This window comes from Fulmarus glacialis, unplaced genomic scaffold, assembly GCF_000690835.1.
Source record: "Fulmarus glacialis isolate BGI_N327 unplaced genomic scaffold, ASM69083v1 scaffold18718, whole genome shotgun sequence".
In the NCBI taxonomy this organism is placed as follows: domain Eukaryota; kingdom Metazoa; phylum Chordata; class Aves; order Procellariiformes; family Procellariidae; genus Fulmarus; species Fulmarus glacialis.
This window is the reverse complement of record NW_009227853.1, coordinates 25,048-47,925: the sequence shown is the minus strand read 5'-3', so window position 1 is coordinate 47,925 and position 22,878 is coordinate 25,048. Positions and strand designations below refer to the sequence as shown.

The 22,878-nt window shown below is 35.0% G+C and overlaps 1 protein-coding gene across 2 annotated transcripts in view; it reads right to left on the bottom strand.

Annotated features, from left to right (window-relative positions):
• Window positions 1-1,086: 1,086 nt before the first annotated feature.
• KLC1 (kinesin light chain 1) overlaps window positions 1,087-22,878 on the bottom strand; it is a 29,009-nt gene continuing 7,217 nt past the window's right edge. The window contains exons 4-15 of one of the 2 annotated variants that reach the window (XM_009583298.1): window positions 22,300-22,525; window positions 21,667-21,754; window positions 20,839-20,940; window positions 20,009-20,182; window positions 19,759-19,858; window positions 18,837-18,886; window positions 18,681-18,748; window positions 17,113-17,221; window positions 13,427-13,588; window positions 8,013-8,143; window positions 3,235-3,301; window positions 1,455-1,856 (exon numbers count right to left, since the gene is read on the bottom strand). In XM_009583298.1, the coding sequence (XP_009581593.1) occupies window positions 1,791-1,856; window positions 3,235-3,301; window positions 8,013-8,143; window positions 13,427-13,588; window positions 17,113-17,221; window positions 18,681-18,748; window positions 18,837-18,886; window positions 19,759-19,858; window positions 20,009-20,182; window positions 20,839-20,940; window positions 21,667-21,754; window positions 22,300-22,525 (1,343 nt within the window). In that variant the 3' untranslated portion in view covers window positions 1,455-1,790. Of the gene's footprint in view, window positions 1,857-3,234; window positions 3,302-8,012; window positions 8,144-13,426; window positions 13,589-17,112; window positions 17,222-18,680; window positions 18,749-18,836; window positions 18,887-19,758; window positions 19,859-20,008; window positions 20,183-20,838; window positions 20,941-21,666; window positions 21,755-22,299; window positions 22,526-22,878 lie in introns of both variants that reach the window. The other variant, XM_009583299.1, reaches the window with a different exon arrangement.

Here is a 22,878-nt window from a genome sequence, read left to right as displayed (position 1 = left end):
TGAATATTTTTATATAAAAAACTCTTAATAAAAAGATTAAAACTCAAGAGTCTACATTACATGAGTATATATTGTTAAGATAACTGAGCAACAACTTGTTCTTGCTCAAGTTCATTAATGAATTGCACTACTCTGTGCTAAAACTTCTACATATTAGCAGCATCATATCCCGCCGTTTCTAAACTGTCCTTATAGCAGGTATACCATACGCAGCTTTCTTTAAAGAGATGCTAATAAGGTACCTCCTGGTAAACATAGTCAAGTGCATTACACATACAACTTTCTGCATCAGGTATTGTAACACAACTTAAAACCAGATGCAAAGCCAGTCAAATACTTCTACGAAGTACTAATTCTAATGACTCTTCACAGCCTGTTCAGATACTAAAACTTGCTTATGTCCCTATGTTTTACCTCCTTCAGTTGGTGCTAACTTTGAATGAATATTCCAGCTTTTCCCAAAGTTAATTTCATTCGGCATTTTCCAACTCACAACTATGACCACAAATGCATTTGTGCACACACTGGTTGTTTTTTTTACTTTCTCATCCAACTTCACATGAGTAAGAATTTTTACAAAAGATGAACAAAATTACAAGCTTTACAGAAAAGCAAAAGGAAATACTAGTGTCTATAAAATACTTAAAACACACATACTTTGTTCCAGCAGCAGTCCTCTATACAGACAGCATATATATTAACCGTAAGTAGATTTAACATGGATGTGTGGTCAAACGAGTTGCTTGCCACTTGTGGCCGTCTAGTGCTTCCACTGGGGCCCTTCAGATTTGAGTGGTCCTTTGCACAGCAGCTACTCCACAGTGTAACAGCCTAGCATGCAGTTGCCTGCTTCTGCTGTCATCAGCTATCACGGAGAAAGGCAGGATTTGGAATCGGCATAAGGAAACGTTGGAGCACTTTCAGCAAACAGAGAATGGGACTGTGAATTCCAGTGGACAAGCAAGAAAGTCAACCTGAGGCTTGATGCTTCCCTAAGAGCAACAGCAGCTGCTCTGGGACAGCTGCAGTCCAAAACTTCAGTATTCGTCAACCATACAAGGTAAAGGTCAAAACATTTTCCATTTCTCCTGATCAACATGAACCATCCTATCTCCATCCATTATTGTGCCCTAAGACTTATATCAACAAGTATCAAAGTTATGGTCACAGGTATTGCTATTCATGCTATCTATATGTAATGTAACCCCAACCATCTCTTCTGTAAAATTTAGTAGCTCAATCTAGTGGTTAAGTAAGCCGTGTCTAAGTGCTGTTTTGCCTGCTAAGGTTTCTAACATTACAACAATCCGTGGTGCAAAGGAAAGCCCCACCAATACAGTATGCTCAATTTGAATTTATACAGTAATGCACATAAATTCATCCTTTTCTCATTCCAGCACTGTATATATTTACTGCTACACATTTAATTTTGCCTGCATTTTCAAACATCTTTGCATTTTGGTATGCTTTAAATATGTTTGTATTTTTACTTTTTTTTTGGCTGCTGTAATATTCAGATCTATTCAAGAAATCAACGTAAGTAGCATGAATGGGAGCAGTGCAATGAGCAATATATATCTATATAGTTTTCCTTTAGAAGAAAATACCCACTAATGCTGTGTTTAAAATCGTTCCTATTTAGAAAAGTAAAAACAGCAGTCCATTGGAAAAAAAACAACAAAATCTACAAACTAGGTGTTCCTATACGTGATGATGAGGAACCAAAGCTTTGAAGGTCTCAGTGCTTCTTTATTCACCAAGGAATATTAGCTAGCTTCTGTCCAAGAATCTCAATGCGCCAAATCAGTCTGACTGACACTCAGAGCTCTCGAGTCTGTCAGACAATTATTTCGTTCCTGTGTGAAGGGGAAAACAAACAAACAAACAAATTAAGCAAATGTACAGAGAGTTCAAGCAAATAAACAAAATTACTCGTTTTAACAAACAGGAACAAACAAATATAAGGAATTATGGAGAACTGGCCTTGTTCACATTGGGTAGGGGGACACTCTTCCATATTCTAATAAACATCTTTTTCCCCAACTTTCAACTAGCAAAACTGAAAAGATCTACTGATATGTATACACACACCCTTTACAATCCTGACCCAAGTCTTACCAGAAATGCAAGAGCCCATCTATGGGAATTGCCATGAGTGTCTATAGTGGGTGAACTAAAAAAGCTCACAAGAAGTGAGAACTAATTTTAATATCGCAGTGTACATACAAACGATAAATTACTCTTCTGGAAGTCACATCAATTATATACTAAGGATCCAGTTTAGGGGCACCTAAGGCATGACATTTTGAAACCTTGGCACTGTTGCTGCAAAGAATTATGCTTTATCCTTGATTTTTTTTTTGGCTGAAGTTCACCCTAAGCAAAGTTTTGCACACATTTCACACCACAGAAAACTCTGCAGTACGTTCATTAGAGATAATATAGTTAAGACACCTTTATGCCACTCAACAGTAAAATGAGAGCCATATAGTTTGGGCTTTCTTGTTACAGCAGGACAAATAGTGAAGATCCTCACATACAGTTTTATTAGTAGAGAAGCAATTTTATCTTCCTAAAATTAGTTGCAGTTACTGTGTTAGTAAAATGCACAACAGTGTTTAGAACGCAGAACATCACTAGCTTATTTGACAATATAAGAAACAGTGACTTAATTAGGTAAAAACACGAAATGGGAAGTAGCAATTGGGCACACCATATACAGTTAAGCAAAATAAGGTTTTATATTAGCAGAAGCATAACATAGATCAGACAACCTTTTAGAGACTGCTCCTGTACAACCTCAGAAACAACTGAAGTCGCATTTAAGGGAATCTGAAAATGTACAGCAATTAAGATGATTGGGCCCCTAGCAATAAAGGGGCTGATGTAATAAATACTTAGTAACGGAGCTTTAAAAGTTCTTGTTTTTTTAATTACAAGAATGTAAGCATCCAGAAGTTTCACATCCACTGGAACAGTTAGAAGGTCCAAAGCCAGAGACTGCTTGGTATCATAAAAGCCAATGCTCTTTACCGGTTGGACGTAAGCACTTGCTTAAAATTAAGCATAATTCACAAAAGTGTTACGGAACGATGCCTTAAGCATACGCTTTAAACACCTTACTGAATTAGGATCTTACCAATCACGAGGAGTTTGTTGTTTTATTATTTATCATACTCTTTTTATCCCTACTAATGATATCTATTTTTGTAAGAGTATTGTAGGGCTTCTTACTTGAAAATGATCTTCAGTAGCCTTGCCACCCATGTTAAGAACATTCAGAGAACTGGCACGCTTCATGCTGCAACCAGGACAGTGAACATGCAAGGATAAACCAATCAGAATAGCTGGAAACTAACAGCTCTAAAAACACAAGTATAACAACGAGCAATGAACAGTTAAGGGAGTTTGAACAATGCCCCGAAACTGCTCTGAGGCATACCCTTTAAGATAACTACATAACTTAGAATATGTTTATATTCGGTTCTAAATTACATATAAAACCAAAAAAAATACAAGCTCCTCAGAGCTTAAACATTTCAGGCAACTGATTTAGTTTCAACTCAAAATCTCAATTTTTAAAGCACATCAAATTAATACACTTGACTTAGCGCTGATTTTTAATTAGCTAATTCTCAGTTTCAATTTTATGCAGCTTCTTACAAAAGCATCAAAACATTCAGTTAGTTTAGGAAAAAAAAGTGAAACATGAATAAGCTTGTGACATCGGCAGCATTTAACTTGGAAAAGCTACAACAAACATTAGTACTTTCTGCCTCATCTAGGTAAGTCTGCAGAATCTATTTCAAAAGGCATTTTGAAATCTTTTATTTTAAACATTTCAAAGTGAACGGAAATAAGATGGTTGCTGCTATAACTTTGGTTATGCTTTTGGCTCTACAATACTCTGAGCAGTCGTAACAACAACCCTAGAATACAGTACTGAAAGCAACAGATGAGAAAAAAAAATTAATCACCCACGCAGGAGCTACTGACAGTCGAAGTATCACCGCATTAACTGTAATATCTACTGGTGTTTGAGATGAGGACCAATAATTTATCTGCATTTCTCAAACACATACAAAATTTAACAAAAATATTTTAAAGTGTGTATACTGAAATTCAAGATTAGCCTTAAGCTTCCTATCATCATGGTGACTACAACAGGAATGTCTGATGTTCTTTATCCCAAAGTGTCTGTCCATTACTCAGAATGTATTAGGTGTGCCTTGATTTTTCACTATTTTTTTTCCTCTTTAATAATTTCAAAACTACTAAATGAGTACTTTGAATATATATTTGATGAACTATTCACAGCATGAGACCCTAATCCTGCAATGCCACCTACAGCTTTAGAGACAACTGGCTGATGCAAAGTTCCCAATGCCTTCCAATAACACGGAAAGGTTTATCCATACAGATCACATTAGGTATTAAACAGTTTTTCTTTCTACTGAAGCAAGACTACTAACAGTCAAAGTCAAGCACAAGTTTTAAATGCTTTCATAAAGCAAAGGCTTAGAAGAATAATAACCAAAACACTAACAAACACAGACAACAGCTGCCACATAACACAAGCTTACTGTTTTTTCCTAGCATTAAATCTGCATGTTTCAAAAGCTAGAATGCACACAATTTAAAATATTTGACATGAGTGTTAGCAACAACAAAGCAAGGACTCATGCATGGTATACACCTCATTTATTCAAGGAAACATGTACAACAGAGGTTATATATGGAAGTCAGAGTAAGTTAATCTGTAAAACACAAACAAAACATTACATAAAACTCTCAAAAAGAACATAAAGGTTTATGGAAAACATTCCAGGGAAATAGAAAATCCACGAGTAAAAATTTACCCAAGTATTTTTAGGTTCTTGTTGAAGAGCCAATTAAAAAAAAAAAAACCTTGTAATCATGCATGAGATACTAGTTTGTGGGGGGTTTCGGTGGTGGGTTGTTTTTTTTTTTTGGGGGGGGAGGGGTTGGTTTTTTGTTTGGTTGGTTTTTTTTAAGTCAACATACTTAAGAACTTTAGTCTAGCAAACGCGCTTTTAATTCTCTCCATGTTAGAAACATGATTGCACAAATAGCGTGCAGTTGTTTTTCTGTTGCATAAGTAATAGCAATAATGAAAGCTTTGGGTTTTTTTCCCCTTTTAAATTAGAAATATTAACTGTTCTGCAGTATGATCAAAATTTTAAAAGAGGAAAATCAAACCTAACACTAGCGAAGTTGAATTATTGCAGAACTGAATTCTGAAATATGATAAAAAAAGAAAGAAGTGGTATCATGCTTCAGGTATTGTATGTTTCAAAGAACAGTTCTTAAGAGATTTGTTCTTTGTCAGAAAGGCTTTTGCATGATTTTAAAGAAACAATTTTGCTGACGAGTTTTCCACTTCTTTCTCTTCAACCTTCTGTATCAAGCAACAACATGAAAACTAAGTCTTTCTTTCACACTGGGATATTAGTGTATTTCTATTTGAGTATTCCTCATTCAGAATCATACCAGCACTGTCAATTACTATTTACAGAAGCACAGTATAAGCAACAGGTGTAAATCAATTTCAAAATAAAGTCTTCATAGAGACATAGGCAGGGGATGCAGAGGTGTACAGGTAAGGAGGGAGGCACATGAGTCTTCTACCTAGAGTGGCTGACTTCATAGCAAAAATTATTTATATGTATGGTATGTCAGTATTGTAATATTCAGCTATCAAACACACTAAAAAACAGAGGTTTGCATAATAAAAACTGAATATCCCTGTTATTAAGCTCAGAAGCAGAAAAAATTTATTTACTAAAGTTTCTTCAGAAAATGAAATCAAAATGACTTCTTGGAATATCAATACGTACAGCTATGCTTCATGATCTACAAAGCTAGTGTTTAATACCAGGAATCTTAGCTGGTTTTAATAACAAATGCAAATATAAATTAGGATTAAAAGATGTCTATATCTTACAAGAACAGAAATTAAAGTATTTATTGTATCAACGTGTGTATCTACATAAAAGCCTGTCAATGTAATACATTTATTGCAAGTTTTAAGAATAAGTTACTCTTTGAGAACAGTAGTGACATCTAAAAAACAAGAATACTTTGTCAAAAGGGGAAAGCAAGAAAGATACTGCTTTGTTTTCAAATTTGTTTCACATTAATGTCTTTATTTGAAGAAATCTTATTTGGTGATACGGACCCCACAATATAATTAATATTAATGCGGGTAGATTACTTATACGTTAGTCAAATAACACTACCAAAGTGCAGACAATAAAAAGGTAGAGGAGTTCTTACAGGACATTGCAAAGCCAAATGTCTTCAGTTATACGTAAGAATAATTTTCTACACCTATAATCACGGACTTACTTTACCTGCAGAAAAAGTTAGCTCTATTTACTACAGAGAACAAGGAATAAAGCTCTTGGCTTTTAAGAAACTGAAAATTTTTCCATGTCTCACAAAAATGAGGAGAAAATGCAAAATTAGCTATGGATATATGCATCTATTCATACAAGAATATACCTGAACTATGACGTATGAACTCTAGACAGAACTGAATAGAAACAGAAAACCAATGTATAAAATGCTAATATTGAAGACAAAAAAGGAAATCCCTTTTATTCTATTTTGGCTTGCCTTTGCTTGTTTTCCCTAAAGCATTTTACATTTACATATTTCCTGCTTCTAATTACATGTTTTTCACAGTTTATTCCCAATCTATCATCTCAGAGGCAGTTCTTAATGATGTATCAATAAATGCAAAGGCGTTTTTGACCTAGAATTTGATTCAGTGCCTTCAACATCAAGTCTCTGGCAGCTGAGAGTGAAATTTTAATTAACAATTCTAAAAATCAGATCAGGCTAAATTTGAGAGAGATGTGAGGAAGAGAACTCTATGTGCACTATAGCTGTACACAATGTTTTACAGCCACATAAGAACAATAAGGCAAAACTTCATTGGAGCCCTTACAAAATCACACTGAGACCCTGCCTCCAGATCACTGTCTCAGGTATTACCATCATCATCATCTACTATATTACTCATAGATCTACTATATTACTCATCAGAAGTTAATCCAAGTTCTCTAATTTAACTGTTTTAAAGCCTAAGTTCAAATTCACATTGTCATACAGTTTCCTGTCGACTAAATGAGTTCCAGTTTTCCACAGCAAGGGGAAAAAACCCTGCAAAACTAATTGCAATTATGTTGGGGGTGAGGGGCAACACCCATGAGTGCTATTATGAAAAACAGTAGTAGTAGTACATTTTAACATATCAACTTTTCTGCAGCAGCCAATAGATGATATATGTTTTTATGCATTTATTAGAAATATTACATACATCCAAATCCATAATCATATGGTAAACAGGGAAGAGTGAGAAGTCAGATTCATTAAAATTTGAATTTTTACCACTGACCACTGAGGCCAAAATGTTAATGAGATGCACAACTAGGTTCAAGTTTTCCAGTATTTTCCTCTGCTCTCTGAAATCTGGGTTTTCCAAAAATAGAAACTGAGAAGGGCTCAAGTCAGTAATTCTCTTTATACCCACAGCAATATATAAAGCTATATCAAGAATATATGTAGATATTACGCTATATCAAGAATGTTAGTTGTGGGTTTACTGTATTCAAACTTTTATTGTAAAAATCAGTAACATTTATTATTCTTCACTGCTGTGTGAAAATGAGTTTTGCAGGTAACTAACATTTACCAATAATTCTATGAGGCTTATCTATTCTTCAAGTGGCTGAAGCAGTAAAAAGGGAAAAAAACACTCTTAAAATTGAGATAACTCTTAAAAGCAAATATACTTCCTCAGATGTTTCAGAACTTTCATTATAATTTTAAGAAACTATTTCCTATTTTATTTTTCTTTAAGATATAGATTTATACAACATGCACTTAGCTAAGCAGAGAAGAAAACACTGCCCTAGGTACTGCACTAAACTGCAGTGGGGGCACAGAACGAGGGCGTACCAGCACAGCTAAGAATAGATAATTACCCTGGATTCTTTGGTTCACTGTCTCGTGAACTTCCTCCCTTCAGCTTTCTAACCAGCTTCTCACTGCTGCGTCTAATGGAAGCGCGAAGTTTGCTAAAGGAACCACTGCGTTTTAAAGATCCAGTGCCATCCTGAAAAAAATTGAACAAATGTAAAAGTGCAAGAGTTTGTCGCCCTCCCCCAAACCTGGCTCAAAAACATTTCATTGATGAGAATTTTTTTTTAAATTGCTATTAATATATCCTTGGTACAATTCCTAAACACAGAATGTCATATAGCTATAACTTTACCAAAACAAAAGGGTTCCTTCCAAACTGTAACAGAGATTTTTAAAATGTGAAGACATGCTCAAGCCATGATTCATAGTAATTTATAAAACCCCACCACAGTAGTCAAACAATTCACCATCACCATGTTACCATTTCGTATGAGCGCACTGTCGTTAACAGAGTACAAGCCCCAAGCAAAAGCATTCCATCAGAGTCTAAGAAAAAAACTGTTTTATTTTTCCTAAACATCTACATTGCAAACATGTTTGTTTAATCCTAAAATCCTTAAACAAAAGTATTTCTGATCAGAAACATGTATGGTTAAATTCCTATGCTTCATTTTAACTTTCACCAAAGAAGATGTAAAACATGATGAAATGAATTTTTTGTACATTGCATTCATGTTCTACACTGCTGTGCTGATCCAAAGAAACTTACAACTGACCACAATTCTATTTTTAAACGTTTTACTCTTAAAAAAAAAAACCAAACCCAACAGTTTAGTAAGATTAGAACTGACCACTTCCTATTCCACAGAAATCCTACGTGATTATGAAAGAAGAATTGTAAAAGAAGAAAGTAAAGTACTACTAAGCAGACAAAGACAGACACCTGAGTTGGAGTGAGTTTATTAGAAGTTAGAAAGACAAATACACAAATCACTGAACACCAAGATTAGTAGAGAAAAGCATAATTGCCAAAATCTCACACAAAGACTAAACAGCAATGCTACTTTAGAATAATAGTAAGTGAAGACATCCAGAGTTCCATATTGATGTTAACCATGTAATAGGTCTCTAAATACATTTTAAAGCACTTGGAGAACATGCCTTACTGTTACGGGTTTTGTTTTGTTTTTCTCCTGTAAAGATCACCATCATGCCATTTCAATAATACCTTGTGCGATACTTTTAACTATCTTTTTTCCATAGTGAACAGCTACTTATAAAGTTCATTGTTACTTTTTTTTTTTTTAAACTAGTGTATTACACAGCAATGGTTGTAATAACATTTGTATGACTAGATACATATCTGGCAAAGCTACACATGTACAGAAATAGAAAAACCAAAAAAGACACCAGCACTGAAGGAATGGCCAGTTTACAGGGAAGTGTAGCTCTGACAAGAATCTTAAGGGGTTTGCTAAAACACAGCAGTCAGTACTGAAGAGAGAAGTTAAAGCTTGAAGATGGTGCACGCCCGTCATGCAGGAGACAGTATAAGAATCACAAAAGGCATCTAGGCCTGTCAGAAATGGAGAGAGAAAAACTGAATGAAACTGTTGGGAAAAATTCAACAGTTTTCAATTTTGAACAGTTATTTTTACAGTATTTCTAGGTCACATTCAAAACAATTTTTTCCAGAGTAAATATTTGGACTGCCCTTACGTACAAAGTGCAGGCCCTTGCAGTTACCAGAACATACATCTTTATACAGTTTTGCCTATATCACTCATATGCTGTGCATTCTTTAAGTTAGCATTTGTATAAAATACAAAACACCTTTAAGAAGGGATAGCTTTAGTATTACATTTTGTAAACAAAGAAAGGATTTTTTTTTTTTCAGCTGACATTAACACAAAAATAAAAATAAAAAAAGAAAAACAGAAGAAAGGAACAGAACAAGGTGCATTCATTTCAGCTTTAACTTCTGTCAGGAATTTTTCTTGAAACAAAACTGCAAGAAGAAAGAAGTCTTCCCCTAACCTCCAGACAAAATTCTGTTCATTCCTTTAAGGAATTAGAATCCAACTGACCTCACGAGTATTTTTTTAGAACATATCTGTGTGTATATATATCATCCAAGTGGAAACTTCTGTACTTTCCCTAATGCAGTGAGGCAGCTGAAAGAATCCACCTTTGAATATATGCTGTGGTTCAATTTACATGCTTTCCATTCTCAGTGTTAAGTACAGAAACCATTACTGATAGTCTTAAGGTAACAGTTTTGAGAGCCTTTACCTGTATCAACTGGAATGAACAGTAATTAACATTATTCTTGCAAATAGCAAAATGCCTTGCTACCAAGTGATTAGAAGATCAAAATCTAACCAAGTATTTGTGTTTCAAACTAAATTGCATATATTGTTCACACTTTTGAAAAATAGACTTCAGCTTTGCAGGATTGAATAAATTGAAGTCTAAATTCCAATTAGAAGTATTAGATCAGTGAAAAGGCTAATTATTCCTCTGGTCTTAAACCAGTGATGCTATAGTAGTGATAATGATCCAATGAACAAAGGCAAGACAAATTTGGTAGATATAGAGTATAACCTTTATTATTTTAACTAGCACATTAGGAATAAGCAGACAAGCTTTTGGGTACTTCAAATCTGAAATAAAGACATTGAACTTCCAAGTTAAACACTGACTGCATGATTAACAAAACACCTTTAAAACATGAGCTTAGGATAAAAAAAGATTTCCTAAATCCAGTGTAAACAAACAAACAATTAAAAAAATCAGAGATATCCATTTCTACGGCAAAGATTAATTGCCAGTTTTTATGTCACTCAGAAGGAGAATCACCTTATTACTTTTGCTTACACCTCCCCACCATCATCATCTCCTGTACTTTGTAGTTGTCTGCTACAATGCTGCTCTGACTGTCTGACACTTTTTATTAAACAAGAGCAACTCTTACCAGCTAGTCTATGGTAGTGAAAGTTATTGCTTTTGTTTCACACCTGAAAGTGGACCGATGTGCCCAAAAGCTTGTCTTTTTGAAGCATATGGTTTAGAATAATAAAAGATACTTCCTCACACAAAAAACATTGTCTTAAATTAAACACTATCATACCACAAAGATTTTTATCTGTCCTCCAACTGGCTGCAAGATCAATTTACAAAAATGCCAATTACAGATACCGACTGACATTTTTAATATACAAACATAGTGAGGGATAAAAATCTTGGGATTTCTACGTTGAATTTCTTTGCATTTTCAAGTATCTTCAGTTAACTTTAAGGGATGGACTTTACATGAAACACGTAAACATGCACTACACAACCTCACTTAGCATGTTCATTTTAATAGTTAATGACAGATTTACTTCCAACAGATACTTCAGTCCTTTTTGTAAGATATACATCAAAGCATACAATGCTTAATAGTGATTACACTTCATATGGAAGTCACTTCATTACAATAAATCTTCCAACATAATTTTTTCGTTGAAGTTTGTTGCTTTATACACACCACCTCTTCTCTGACACCCAAGAACATGAGTCAGCTTGACCACTTCAGAAGAATTTAAAGGGAAAATGCAGGCCTCTCTTCAGGCTCTGCACACAGAAGTATCTGCCTGATTAAAAAATTCTACTATACTTTATGAATCAGAATATTTTGTCTGGAGGGAACACACGAGGGTTAAAAAAAAAAATACACAATATAAAGTAGAGGGAAGAACAGCACTGAGATAGAAACACTAGCAGGGTAGAGGGAGAGAGAGTTGCCCACTTTACGTAAAAGATGTAATACAAAATACCTTCTCTTAAGAGGGGAAAAAAAGAAATAACAAAGATGAGAATAAAGCAATGCCACTTCAGCACACTAAAAATGAAAAGTTTGTTTGCCTTGACAGGTCAAAATTTAGTTTTTCAGATCAACAAATTTTATCACTGATTTTGATTCAAATATTGACCTAGAAATACTGTCTCTTGCTTTTCCAGAAGGCCTTTTCAATCCAAAACCTGCATGCTTGTTTAATTAATGTCAATAAGAGAAAAAAGTTTAATCCATTTAGAACATACAGTCATGCAAAGTACAGTGAAAATTAAGGGAAGAGTACAGTACACAGTTCTAACACTGAATGGGCAAAATGAGAATTAAAAAAAAGAGTTATCCAACCTTACTTTGGCTTTATTAATGATGCAGTATTATTCACAATAGATGCTGATTGACTGTCTTGGCACTGAGAACACCAATGCCAAGAAAACAATAATAAAGAGACAAAAGCAAAGATGGAAAGAACATGCTCCTTTAAGACTAAAGCAGTATGTATTTTATCAAGGTTTCTTTGGAATGCTAAACTTTGTCTCGTGGCTAAAAAAAAGAAGAAAAAAGATACCTACTGTAAGACAAATGAAACTTCAGAACACTCAGTATTGCAAAGTAGGCTACTTCCCCTCCCATACAAAAGCAGGCAACAGCACTTTTATAATCTAACAGAATATTTTCAGCAGAACTGCAGCTGGGAGTTAGTGCAATATATATCCCATTGCCAGCAATGGGATAAAGCATGGGAAAGCTGGTGACAGAAGCAAACAACTACATAAGCCAGATCAATAACTGAAAGCTTCCACTGTCTTTCAAATAAAGGAAAACAATGGTTAGAAAAATGCATATATAATCACATTATATGTAAGTTTTTACCTGATGACAATCAGTGTTATACAGTGAAGCCAATATATGGGAAACAAATAGGAACCAGCCCTGACTCCAGTCAAATTCTAATACGGGAAAGTGATACTAATATTCCACTTAAGAAACGTGAAGTTACTATCACATTGTTATGTGATGGCACTGCCTCTTAAAATGGATTATATAGCAGCTTGAAAAGTTATGTTCTTTCCTCTAAGAAGCTGGGTAAGGAGGAGATTGGAATTATTTTAGTGTTAGACTGATCACTATTTTACTCTAAAACTGCTAACGCTTAATACATCTCCATAGCAAATGCTCTTTGCTAAAAACACAGATGTGGTATTTTTAAAGAAACATTTGAAATACGGGCAAATACGGCATCAAAAGGACAAAAGCAAAATTAAGTTAATTGCCAGAATATTTCCACCAGTAAAAAGAAACCACTGACAAGCAATTGTACACCAGATCATAACCAGGACACTCAATCAGCATTAAACAACTTAAATACAACTGCTTGGGATTCTTGAAGAAATTTCACCATTCAGGACAACAACAGAAGGGTTGTTTTAAAATTTTAAAATATTACAATTTTTTTACATGATGTTATGAAAAAACAAAACGTTACTTTTCATTTCTTAATTGATTCTGCAAAATTACAAAATACAAAGTAAGTAGATCAACCAAGAAACTACTGAAAACATGATAGGCTGGTGAATGGACAACCATATTTGTTATGGTGATAATTTATCTAGGCTATTTTCTTAAACTGTGTACTGTACTTACCCCATTCCATTCTACGCTCATACTCACTTCCTCGCCTCCATCAGGACCACTCTCGTACTTTACCACATCAACATTGAGGCTTTCTCGGCTTCGTCTTTTTTCTATGCTCTCAGGGTCATTCAGTACTTCAGCAACTCTCTGTTTATGAACATTGTCAAGACCCTGAGAATTAGGTAAGATAGGAAAAGGTTTTATTTTATTACAAGCTGTATTAATCTACAACTTACACCCAAAAACCATATCAAGAAAGAAGTCAATCAAACCCATAACTCCCTTACCCTGATTCTGCCTTCAAAGGGCAGTCGAGTTGCCTTTTAAACATTGCAGCAATCAACACAGCATGAAGTGGACAGACAGTCTGGTAGTTTGAGAATTCAGTGACTTGCCATTCTTTTCCTCCTTCCCTATCACTTGTCAAGGCCTCATGGTGTTCACTTACCTGAAGCCATTTGGCCACCAGCTTAATACTTAAGCAATTTATAGATCATGAACAGTCAATGCAATTCTCAGTTTTCCACCTATCAAATGGTGCAGTATTCACCCGCCTTCGGAAAGAACATTGCAGATGTCTGAATATCTAATACCCAAGACACAGGTTGTGTTATTCAAAAATACTGACATACAACAGTTGGCATAGTAGTGTAATTTATCCTTCAGAAAGAAATCAAATAGAAAATAAGCTTGTAATAGAACAGACTAGATATATGGTCAATAAAATATGTTTACTTTGTGTTAAAGAATGCCCATCAATTACCAAATAATCCTTTAAATATCTTAAAAGTGCTAAAATACTTTCTATGAAAACCCTGCACTAAAAATAAAGGCAAAATCTTTAACACAGAAACTAGAAAGTAACAAAGCTCAAATCATACTTATTTTCAGTTTTGTTTTCTTTATAATAAACCTACTCCACATCATAAACGGTATTTGCTGACAGGAAGAGATCCCAGATGAATGCCTTACACATAAGAAAATATTCTGCATCTGTGCAGCGTCAGCAGCAAATGCAGTAGGGGATCTGTGTGACAAATCCATAAAGTCTACCACAATACAGAAAGTGAAAATCATGCCAAAATTCTACTTAAAAGTAAAGTGCATGAATAAGAATGAAAATTGTTTTAGCATCATGGAGAAATCAGGTTCTTGGTTCCCACATAGCTGCTTTCCACTAACTGAAGAGCAGAACAGACCTCCCTAATAGAATTCTACACACAAGGAAGCACGAAACCAACATATATTTTCACTTCCACATAGCTGTATGGTGCAGAAAAGTGGCTAGAGCTCTCAGACAGTAGAGAAGTGTAGACTCAAAATGGCTTTTGCAACCAAACCCTTTAGCAGCACAGAACACAAAAAGCATAAAATTATTTAAAATCACCACTGAGGAGGTGATGTACCACAAACAACCTCTAGGCTCTGTTCCAAAGCTATTGCCTCTCATTTACCTCACGTGTTAAAAAATACAATGAAGGAACAGGGAACTGCACTTTCTGGGTTTGTTCAATTCTGTCATGAAAGATGAAGGACAAAGAACTTCACTGGTCTTCAAAAATCTAGCATATACATCCCAGCAGCTAAAGCAAACAAAAGATGTGTGAAGGAGAACAGAGCTGTAGAGGACTGATGCTTTTCCATACCTGGGAACAAAAGTACCTCTTTGCTTTTAGCTCAAAAGGGGACATGCATTAACCCTGTCTGTCCTCCTTTACTTTAATGACCTAGAATAGAAAGGTAGTGTTAAACGCTGCTAGTAAGACAGCACTGTTTCCTACATGTCCAAATCTAGTGCTGTAGGTAATGTGATATATTATGGTATAATGGTATAGGTGGTATATGATGCACCAATGAAAACCTGAAGCATACTTAATAAAAATAAAGTAGCAGCAGCAAGCCTCCAGCAGGCTCTATGGAAAATGAAGACATGGAACAATTTTTCCAGTGGTACTGGCAAGCCAAAAGTGGGCTGATTAAACAGGGACTCTAAAACAGACTTCTCCAATAGCAAGATCCTCACATCCTTAATTCCCAAATAATCAATTCCAAGCTTCACAGTAAAAATTTGAACTTTGAAAGTTGGTGTTCTGTTTTATTTTTTTAATATAAAATAAGGAAACAAACATAACTACAAGCTAAGTTTTCTTCCAGTCATCTTATTACTATTATATTAAGCCAATTTATCCTGGTTGTATCTGCTCACACTAAAAAAATTATCATGTGTAATGGCAACAGTAAAACTAAGAACCAAAGCATGTTAAGATGCAATGCATGTTCATTTCTTATCTTCAAATCACATTTGAATGACAGACACACTAAAAACAAACCTTCAGCAGAAGTATGTGAAAATCATCCTCAATAGAAGAAAGTATCTCTATCAGCTGTTTCCCCCCCAACCCATGAATTTTCCTTGCTGAAGAACTTTTCTCCCAGATTCACAGTTTCCTCTTACCAGTTTCATTCCCTTTATTTGGCAAACACTCGCAAGTTTTCCATCATTTTTTGTGGAAGAAAGAACTTATACCACCTTATATCAAAGGGAACAGTTGCTGAATTCACTAGAAGAGCATGAGGTTTGCCAGGAACTTTTTTGCTCTCTCCCTTCTCCAGAAATCTGCTTCTATATACATCAAACCCTGCAGCATCACTCTTTAAAATACAACTTCAAATCAGTATAACCAATAAAAAACAGTACATTATCAAAAAGATATGATTCATCACCTAAGTCAGTTTACTTCAATTTAGAATCTGAGTTTAGAATTTTACATGGACATATAAGAAAACACCACCACCACCACAAACCATTTCTGAAAAAAAAAAACCAAACCCAACCCAAATCTTATTTACTATTGCATAAAAACAAAATTAGAATTGAACTTTCCAAGTCTTTTTTTATTCACTTATATTTTCTTATTTTGCTCTCCATTTTAACACTGACTGACAAGACATGTTTGCTTGTCCAGTCTTATGTACTTCTATAAAAGACATTGTATCAAATCATGCAAAAGGGAAAGGAAAAAGCAAAAAGTCAATAAAACCCCAATAAAAACAAACTCTCCCACCTTCTAAGACTGTGAGAAAGGGTTACTTGAACAGCAGATTTGAGAGCACAGAGACAGCACAGGACTTCTACACATTAAAAGAATAATAGTCCCCCCTAACACTGTAATATCCATCCCACGGGTTTGCAAAAGTAACAGGAACAGCAACTGATAAATTTATAGTGGTCTTCTGAAGGTCTGCACCAGTCGTAGTTAGTCATGTGCAGAAAAGAACATTTCTAAGTTTGACAGCTCCTTATTAAAAAGTAGAACAGCGTTACTGGCAAAGGAAATTATCAACAGAAGCTCCCCATTTTCCCCTAGCTACAGTCTCTCTCCCAGGACACGTAGCCAACTGAGGACTGCTGGCCAACACAGTGTTTTCTGCTCTTCCATTTTCCACGTAATTTCACTCCCAATTTGAATCATGCCCCTGGTACATGGTGCCACTGCCCTGGCAATTAACCAGTTTGCAAGCGTTAAGATGGTATTGGTTTATCACCAGCTCAGACTGAAATTAGAGGGCGACATCAGGCACCAGACACTGCATAGCTAAAAGTTTATATATTCTGCATGTACGGTAGATACTGAAGTTGAAAATCTGCATGACCACAATGCAGAAATATCATTAAGGTGAATTTTCATACTTGCCTGTTTACGAGATCTCATTGCTGCCTCTTCTAATGTTTCAGCAGCTTCAAATTTGCCTTGTCGTCTGTAAAGTGCCCCAAGGTTCTTCAAGGTAGTTGTTACTGTTGGACTATTTAAAGAAAAAAAAAGTGTATATATATACACACATACACACACACACACATTAAACTCTTTTCAATTCACAAACTAATAAAAACTTAATATAGTATCATTTTTTTTGTAATTATTTAGTCTCTCTTGAAATACAATATACTGTACTTCATGTACATGGAAAAACCTGTTAACCCCTTTCAATGTGCATTAACGGCTCACACTATGATTATTCAGCAGCCCTGAAACTGGAAGTTAGTAACTAGCCTCTAGATCTACTCAAGAGAAAACTGAAGTGCTACATCCTTGTGTTTCTCAGACGCATCTCAAGGTGAAAATTTAGCTCAATCCGAGTGTGTCCAACTGAATAATTGTGAAGCTTCCAGAAAATACGCCTACTCATGCACACAGTGACCATTACTGTAGCATGTGTTAGTCACAAAACAAATCACCAGTTCCTTTCATCAGCTTTTACTTAGTACCTATTTGCAGTTTCTATGCATTCAAACTACGCTTGAACAAAAAATGGAAGGGGGAGGTGGGGAAAAAAGCACATTCCATTAACAAGTCTTACACTCCAATAAGACATTTTTGTTTCAATGACACAATGAGAATTAGCCGAGTCACAGATTTGTCCCTTGAAGTTTTTCTCCAGTAACAGCAAAGATTTGCTCATGCATAAGAATGAACTAGTACATGAAAAACAAACCAACAAGATGTATTGCACCCAGAGTTCAGGATGGAGAAAAAAGAGCAGATTTCAACAATACAAAGGTTCTGTTCCTTGTTAAATATAAGAATTCAAACACTGAAGAAATGAAAAACCCTCACTGAACATTATCAGTACTAGATGCAGGTTTTTTCTTATATTGTACCACCTGCACGTTAAAAAAAAAAGGCAGTTAAGGAACAAAATTAAAGCAAACAAAAAAAATATTTCACCAAGTATAACCCAAGCTGAAGTCCTTGTTTCTCTTCTTCCATTTTAAGGCACATTTTCATTCACACAAAACTATATTCTTCAAGCTTTAGAAACTCAAATAATGCAGAATTGTGGCAGTTTAACTTTTTTTCTTGTGCCAGCTAGAAAACTCAAGGCTCAATTATTTGCACAGTCTGGCCCTTTTTGCTTCTGGCCCTCTTAGAGGTCTTGCTGGAGCAGGGAGAGCACGTATGCCAACCAACAGTATAAAAAGAAAGAAAGGTGACCTATGCTTCCACATGAAGAACTGCCAACCACACAAGTGGTAAATTTTTATGTCACTTAGTAGATCTAACCAGCCTAAATTAAAAGCAGCCCCGGGACTTGAAAACTGCTACTGTGTTCCTGAAAGCCAGTCCTGGGTTTCTGAATTTTTAATAGTTTTTATATTCTTAGGCAAGCAGCTGGTTTTGTTTCATTTTTAAACATGTTTTAATCTGACATTTCTGGATACTGGGTATTGCTGCGTTGTTTGTCCTATAAAAAAATTACCCACCTGTCGACTTTGCAAGCTTTGTACCAGCCACCATATTCTCCAAAAGATGTGCCATCTTTTTGCTTTCCCTAAAACAAAAGTACCATTGAAGAAAAATAACTGATTTGTAACTTAAATGGTAAAAGCTCAAAAAAAGATTTATGACAATGGCCTTACTTTGCATTCTTCCCTCTCTTCCGCATGCATCCAAATAGGCTTATTTTCATCTGATGAAACAGAAGAAAATATTTTACAGAAGTACAAAACTACAAAGTATTCACTGTTTGATTTTCACCCTTCTGAAATGAAGTTGTGAACCAGAGACTTATACTACTACCACGACAAAAAAGCTTACTGTCCATACTACAAACAGCAGATAAATAAAACATGCACCTCTTCTTTTACAGTTTTACAATTCTTTTTTTCTTATCTGAACTTAGAAACAGATACTTCTGAGAAGCTTTGAAGGAAGTCAGTATATGCTGCCATCGATTTGTCATGTGCCTAGTTCTGTGCTAGAAAACATGCATTTATTTCTTTTATCGCAACAACTGTTTTGGTATCTATTAAGTGGTGCATATGCTACTGTCGTGGAATGCAATGAAAATTCTTCACTGTGATTTATATTGATAAAACGCATTTGACTTCAATTCAGTGTAATTCACAATTTAAGGGTATTTTCCCCATACTTTAAATGTATTAATGGAGGACTCACGTTAACAATATATTTACTATATCATTAAAAATCCTGCACTGACTTTTTCCTGTGACTGGAAAGTGACATACATTTTTCTGCCTCTATAAAAATACCAAAACTGGCTTTGGTTGGGCATAAGATAAATTATGCCAGAATACAAACCATAAAACATAAGCCTACCAAGTCTACCTCACGTAAGAAAAACTCTCCTTTTGAATATGTTACTGCTAAATCTAAATGCTTTCTTATGATGAATGTACTTCAATGCATATATAATCTCACTTTTTAAGTCTACCTCAGGCAGACAACAATTTTAATCAGGATACAATTAACTTCCTGTAGATTTTACTTCATAACTACTACAAAAATGAAACATACATTCTAAGGGACTAAGTTTCTTACCATCCACAGAGCCAAACTCCCGTTCATGAGCGCGAGTAAGAATCTCTTTGTATAAGGTTTCCGCTTGCTTAAATTTGCCCTGTTTTAGATAGCAGGATGCCTGAAAACAAAATACCCCCCAAAAGATGTATCAGCACGCTTGTTTGATTTAGCTTGATAAATAACAAATACAATACATGCTGAATAAAGGTGCATTTCAATCCATCAGAAAATTTTACTTGTTCTTAGATTTACTTTATAAAAGGCTTACCAGGTTATTTTTTGTTTTCGCAACATTTGGATCATCTGGTCCCAGCTTAGTTTGGTAAATCTCCAGTGCCCTCTGATAGTAGTATTCAACCTCCTCATATTTACCCTGGTTCTGGCACAGTAAAGCCAAGTTGTTTAGCTGTTTGGCAACATCAGGGTGATCTTTCCCCAGAACCTGAAAATGAAACACCTTGTATTAAAACATTCTCCAATCATCATATCAGGGTTTAGAAATGCATCATTTAGAAACACCCTGTTAGTTTTTATTCCTCACCAATTTAACACGAGGATGACAAAAGCAAAATTTGCATTTGAAAGATATGAAAGTTACTCAATTCTATTACAAACTGAGAATGCTGCAGAACAATTCATAACAGGAATAATGTAAGTAGTATAAGAACATTATATGCAGCGTATTATACAAAGAAGCCTGAAGATGCAGGCATTCAGTCTCGTAGACTAGAATAAATATCCATATAGTCACAGAATAATCAACTTAAAAATTTTCATGATGTTTCATTTTTAATTCCAATGCTCTTGTCAAATCAAAGATTACTTAACTATCAAAGGGGAAAGAAAAAGGTAAAGAAGGTTAAGTACAAAATGCAGAATTTAGAATATACCCAGAGTGCTCCAACAGCTCCATAGGACTACTGGAATTTACTACTGTTTTGAATTTCAGACACTGCTAACTACTAAGGCATTGCTAACTCTGTGGTTTATCTGGCAGATCTACCCAACCGAAACGTAAAAAAAAAGTTAAGTATGTTTTAACTTTGCCCCCTCCCTCAAAAAATCCATTCAATCCATGCTGTATTATTTTACTCATACCTTTTCTCTGATTTCCAAAGCCCGCTTACACAACGGTTCAGCTTCTTTGTACTTTCCCCGTTTACCATAAAGTACTGCAAGATTGTTTAGAGTTGCTGCCACCTGTCAACAGTAGAGAAATATTAATTATACTGGAATTTGCTGATACAAATATCTGAAAAATGAACACATCTGCAATGCATTGATGTTTTCGAATTTTCCATGCACAGGGCAGACCTATTGAAATTTGCAAATGAAGAAATAATTATTATTGAATGCATACATACACAAATGAAGAAAGGAAAAAAACAGAAATCATGAAATACTTTTGCTTCATTTGTGGAAATGTTATTTAGTGCACACATTTTCTTCATACGTTCTTGTCTTACAAAGTTACCTCTCACATCTCAGAGCTGCCCTGCTTCTTCACACAGGCTACATGAAGTGAGATATCACATTAATTTTAAACACTAAATACAAAAGTTTGATTTATGTTTCATTTAAAAGCAGCAGTAAAACAAATTAGAAGTACACCTTCAATCTGAGTTTAGTAAAGTGATTTGAGTAAGCAAATTAAAATCTTTCTTCCCAAATTAATTTTCCACAGGAAATCCATGCAATCCGAAATCAAGCAAGTCATTTGTGATGAAACACCACTGAATATAATGCTCAAAAGGTACATTAAACATTTAAGAGAAAACAAAGAATGTTACATTGCAGCCTCCTACCTGTACTGTTTAGAGATAAGCCAGGTCTTAAAAACTTTCCTGTTGAGTTTAACATTAGAATGAGTTGAAAAAAATTCAGTGAAAAACACAACTAAGAATATGACATTGCATGTATACAAACCGCTGGATGATCTTTGCCCAAAGTTTTTTCGCGGATAGCCAAGGCATCATTCAGGAGATTTGCTGCATCTTTGTATTTGTTCTGGTCTCTAAAATTTTAAAGAGTCATAATTAATACTGGGGATTCAAAAAAGAAAGTCATAAAAATGAAACTGACTTCAGCACTGGCCTAAAAATGCTAGTACAAAAGAAGAGCAATTGAGAATGTATTCAGAAATCAGGAAGTAAAAACCTGAAGCCTGTAGCTGTAAAGTAGTTTGCTGGTTGAAGACTAGCATGTACTAAGTCTACACTGCTGTTCAATTTATCTAGATTATTGTAAGTGGGTAGAGATTATCTGTAAGTGGGTAATCAAGACATGCCCTTTGGTAGACAAAAACAAACCCCAAAACCAAAAAGTATCAAAACCGGCTTCGCTCCCAAAACAAAAGCACAGGCAAAAATGCAGAAACTTGTTTGACTTTTAAGTATAGGGAGACATAAAAACACTGCAGGACCCTCTTGAAGGTTTTAATAAGAAACACGGAATGGAAAATAATACAACAGTCAAAAAATGTTAGTCTGAACATTAGCAGGTTGTAGCCAAATATTAACTATTTATTTAACTAATATTTATCTATGTCAGTATACAAACCTGTACACCAAAGCAAGTATGTTCAACATAGTGGCAACATCCGGATGATCATGACCCGAAGTCTTCTCTAGATCTTCAAGAGCTTGTTTACAGAGAGGTACAGCAACCTCATATCTACCTTGGGAAGCGTACTGAATAACAAGATTATGAAGGGTCCTTAATCTTGCTGGAATTTCATAGCCACCTTGTTGGGCAGCAGCTGCTGCACTGCTATGCTGCTGTTGAACTGAAAGAAATCCACAAGATTTCAAGTTGTTTAAAACATGACTGTAACTAAAACATCTAACATTACTGCTCAATGACACAAAATGAGACTCACTGAATTTTACTTCTTCAATACAAAGCATTAGTACTAAAACATATTTCACAGCAGTCATGCTGTCTTGAAGAGCGATGGTGAAAACATGACCATTTTATTCTTCATACTCTGTCCAGTATTGTATTAATATTATTTTACACTTCTGTTAGTTCCAAGGGCCAAATGTAATAAACCAATGGACAAAGTAGGAAACTATTTCAGCTCAGCAAATCACTAACAATTCTCAAGATTATATCATAATTTGGCACTTACAAATATCG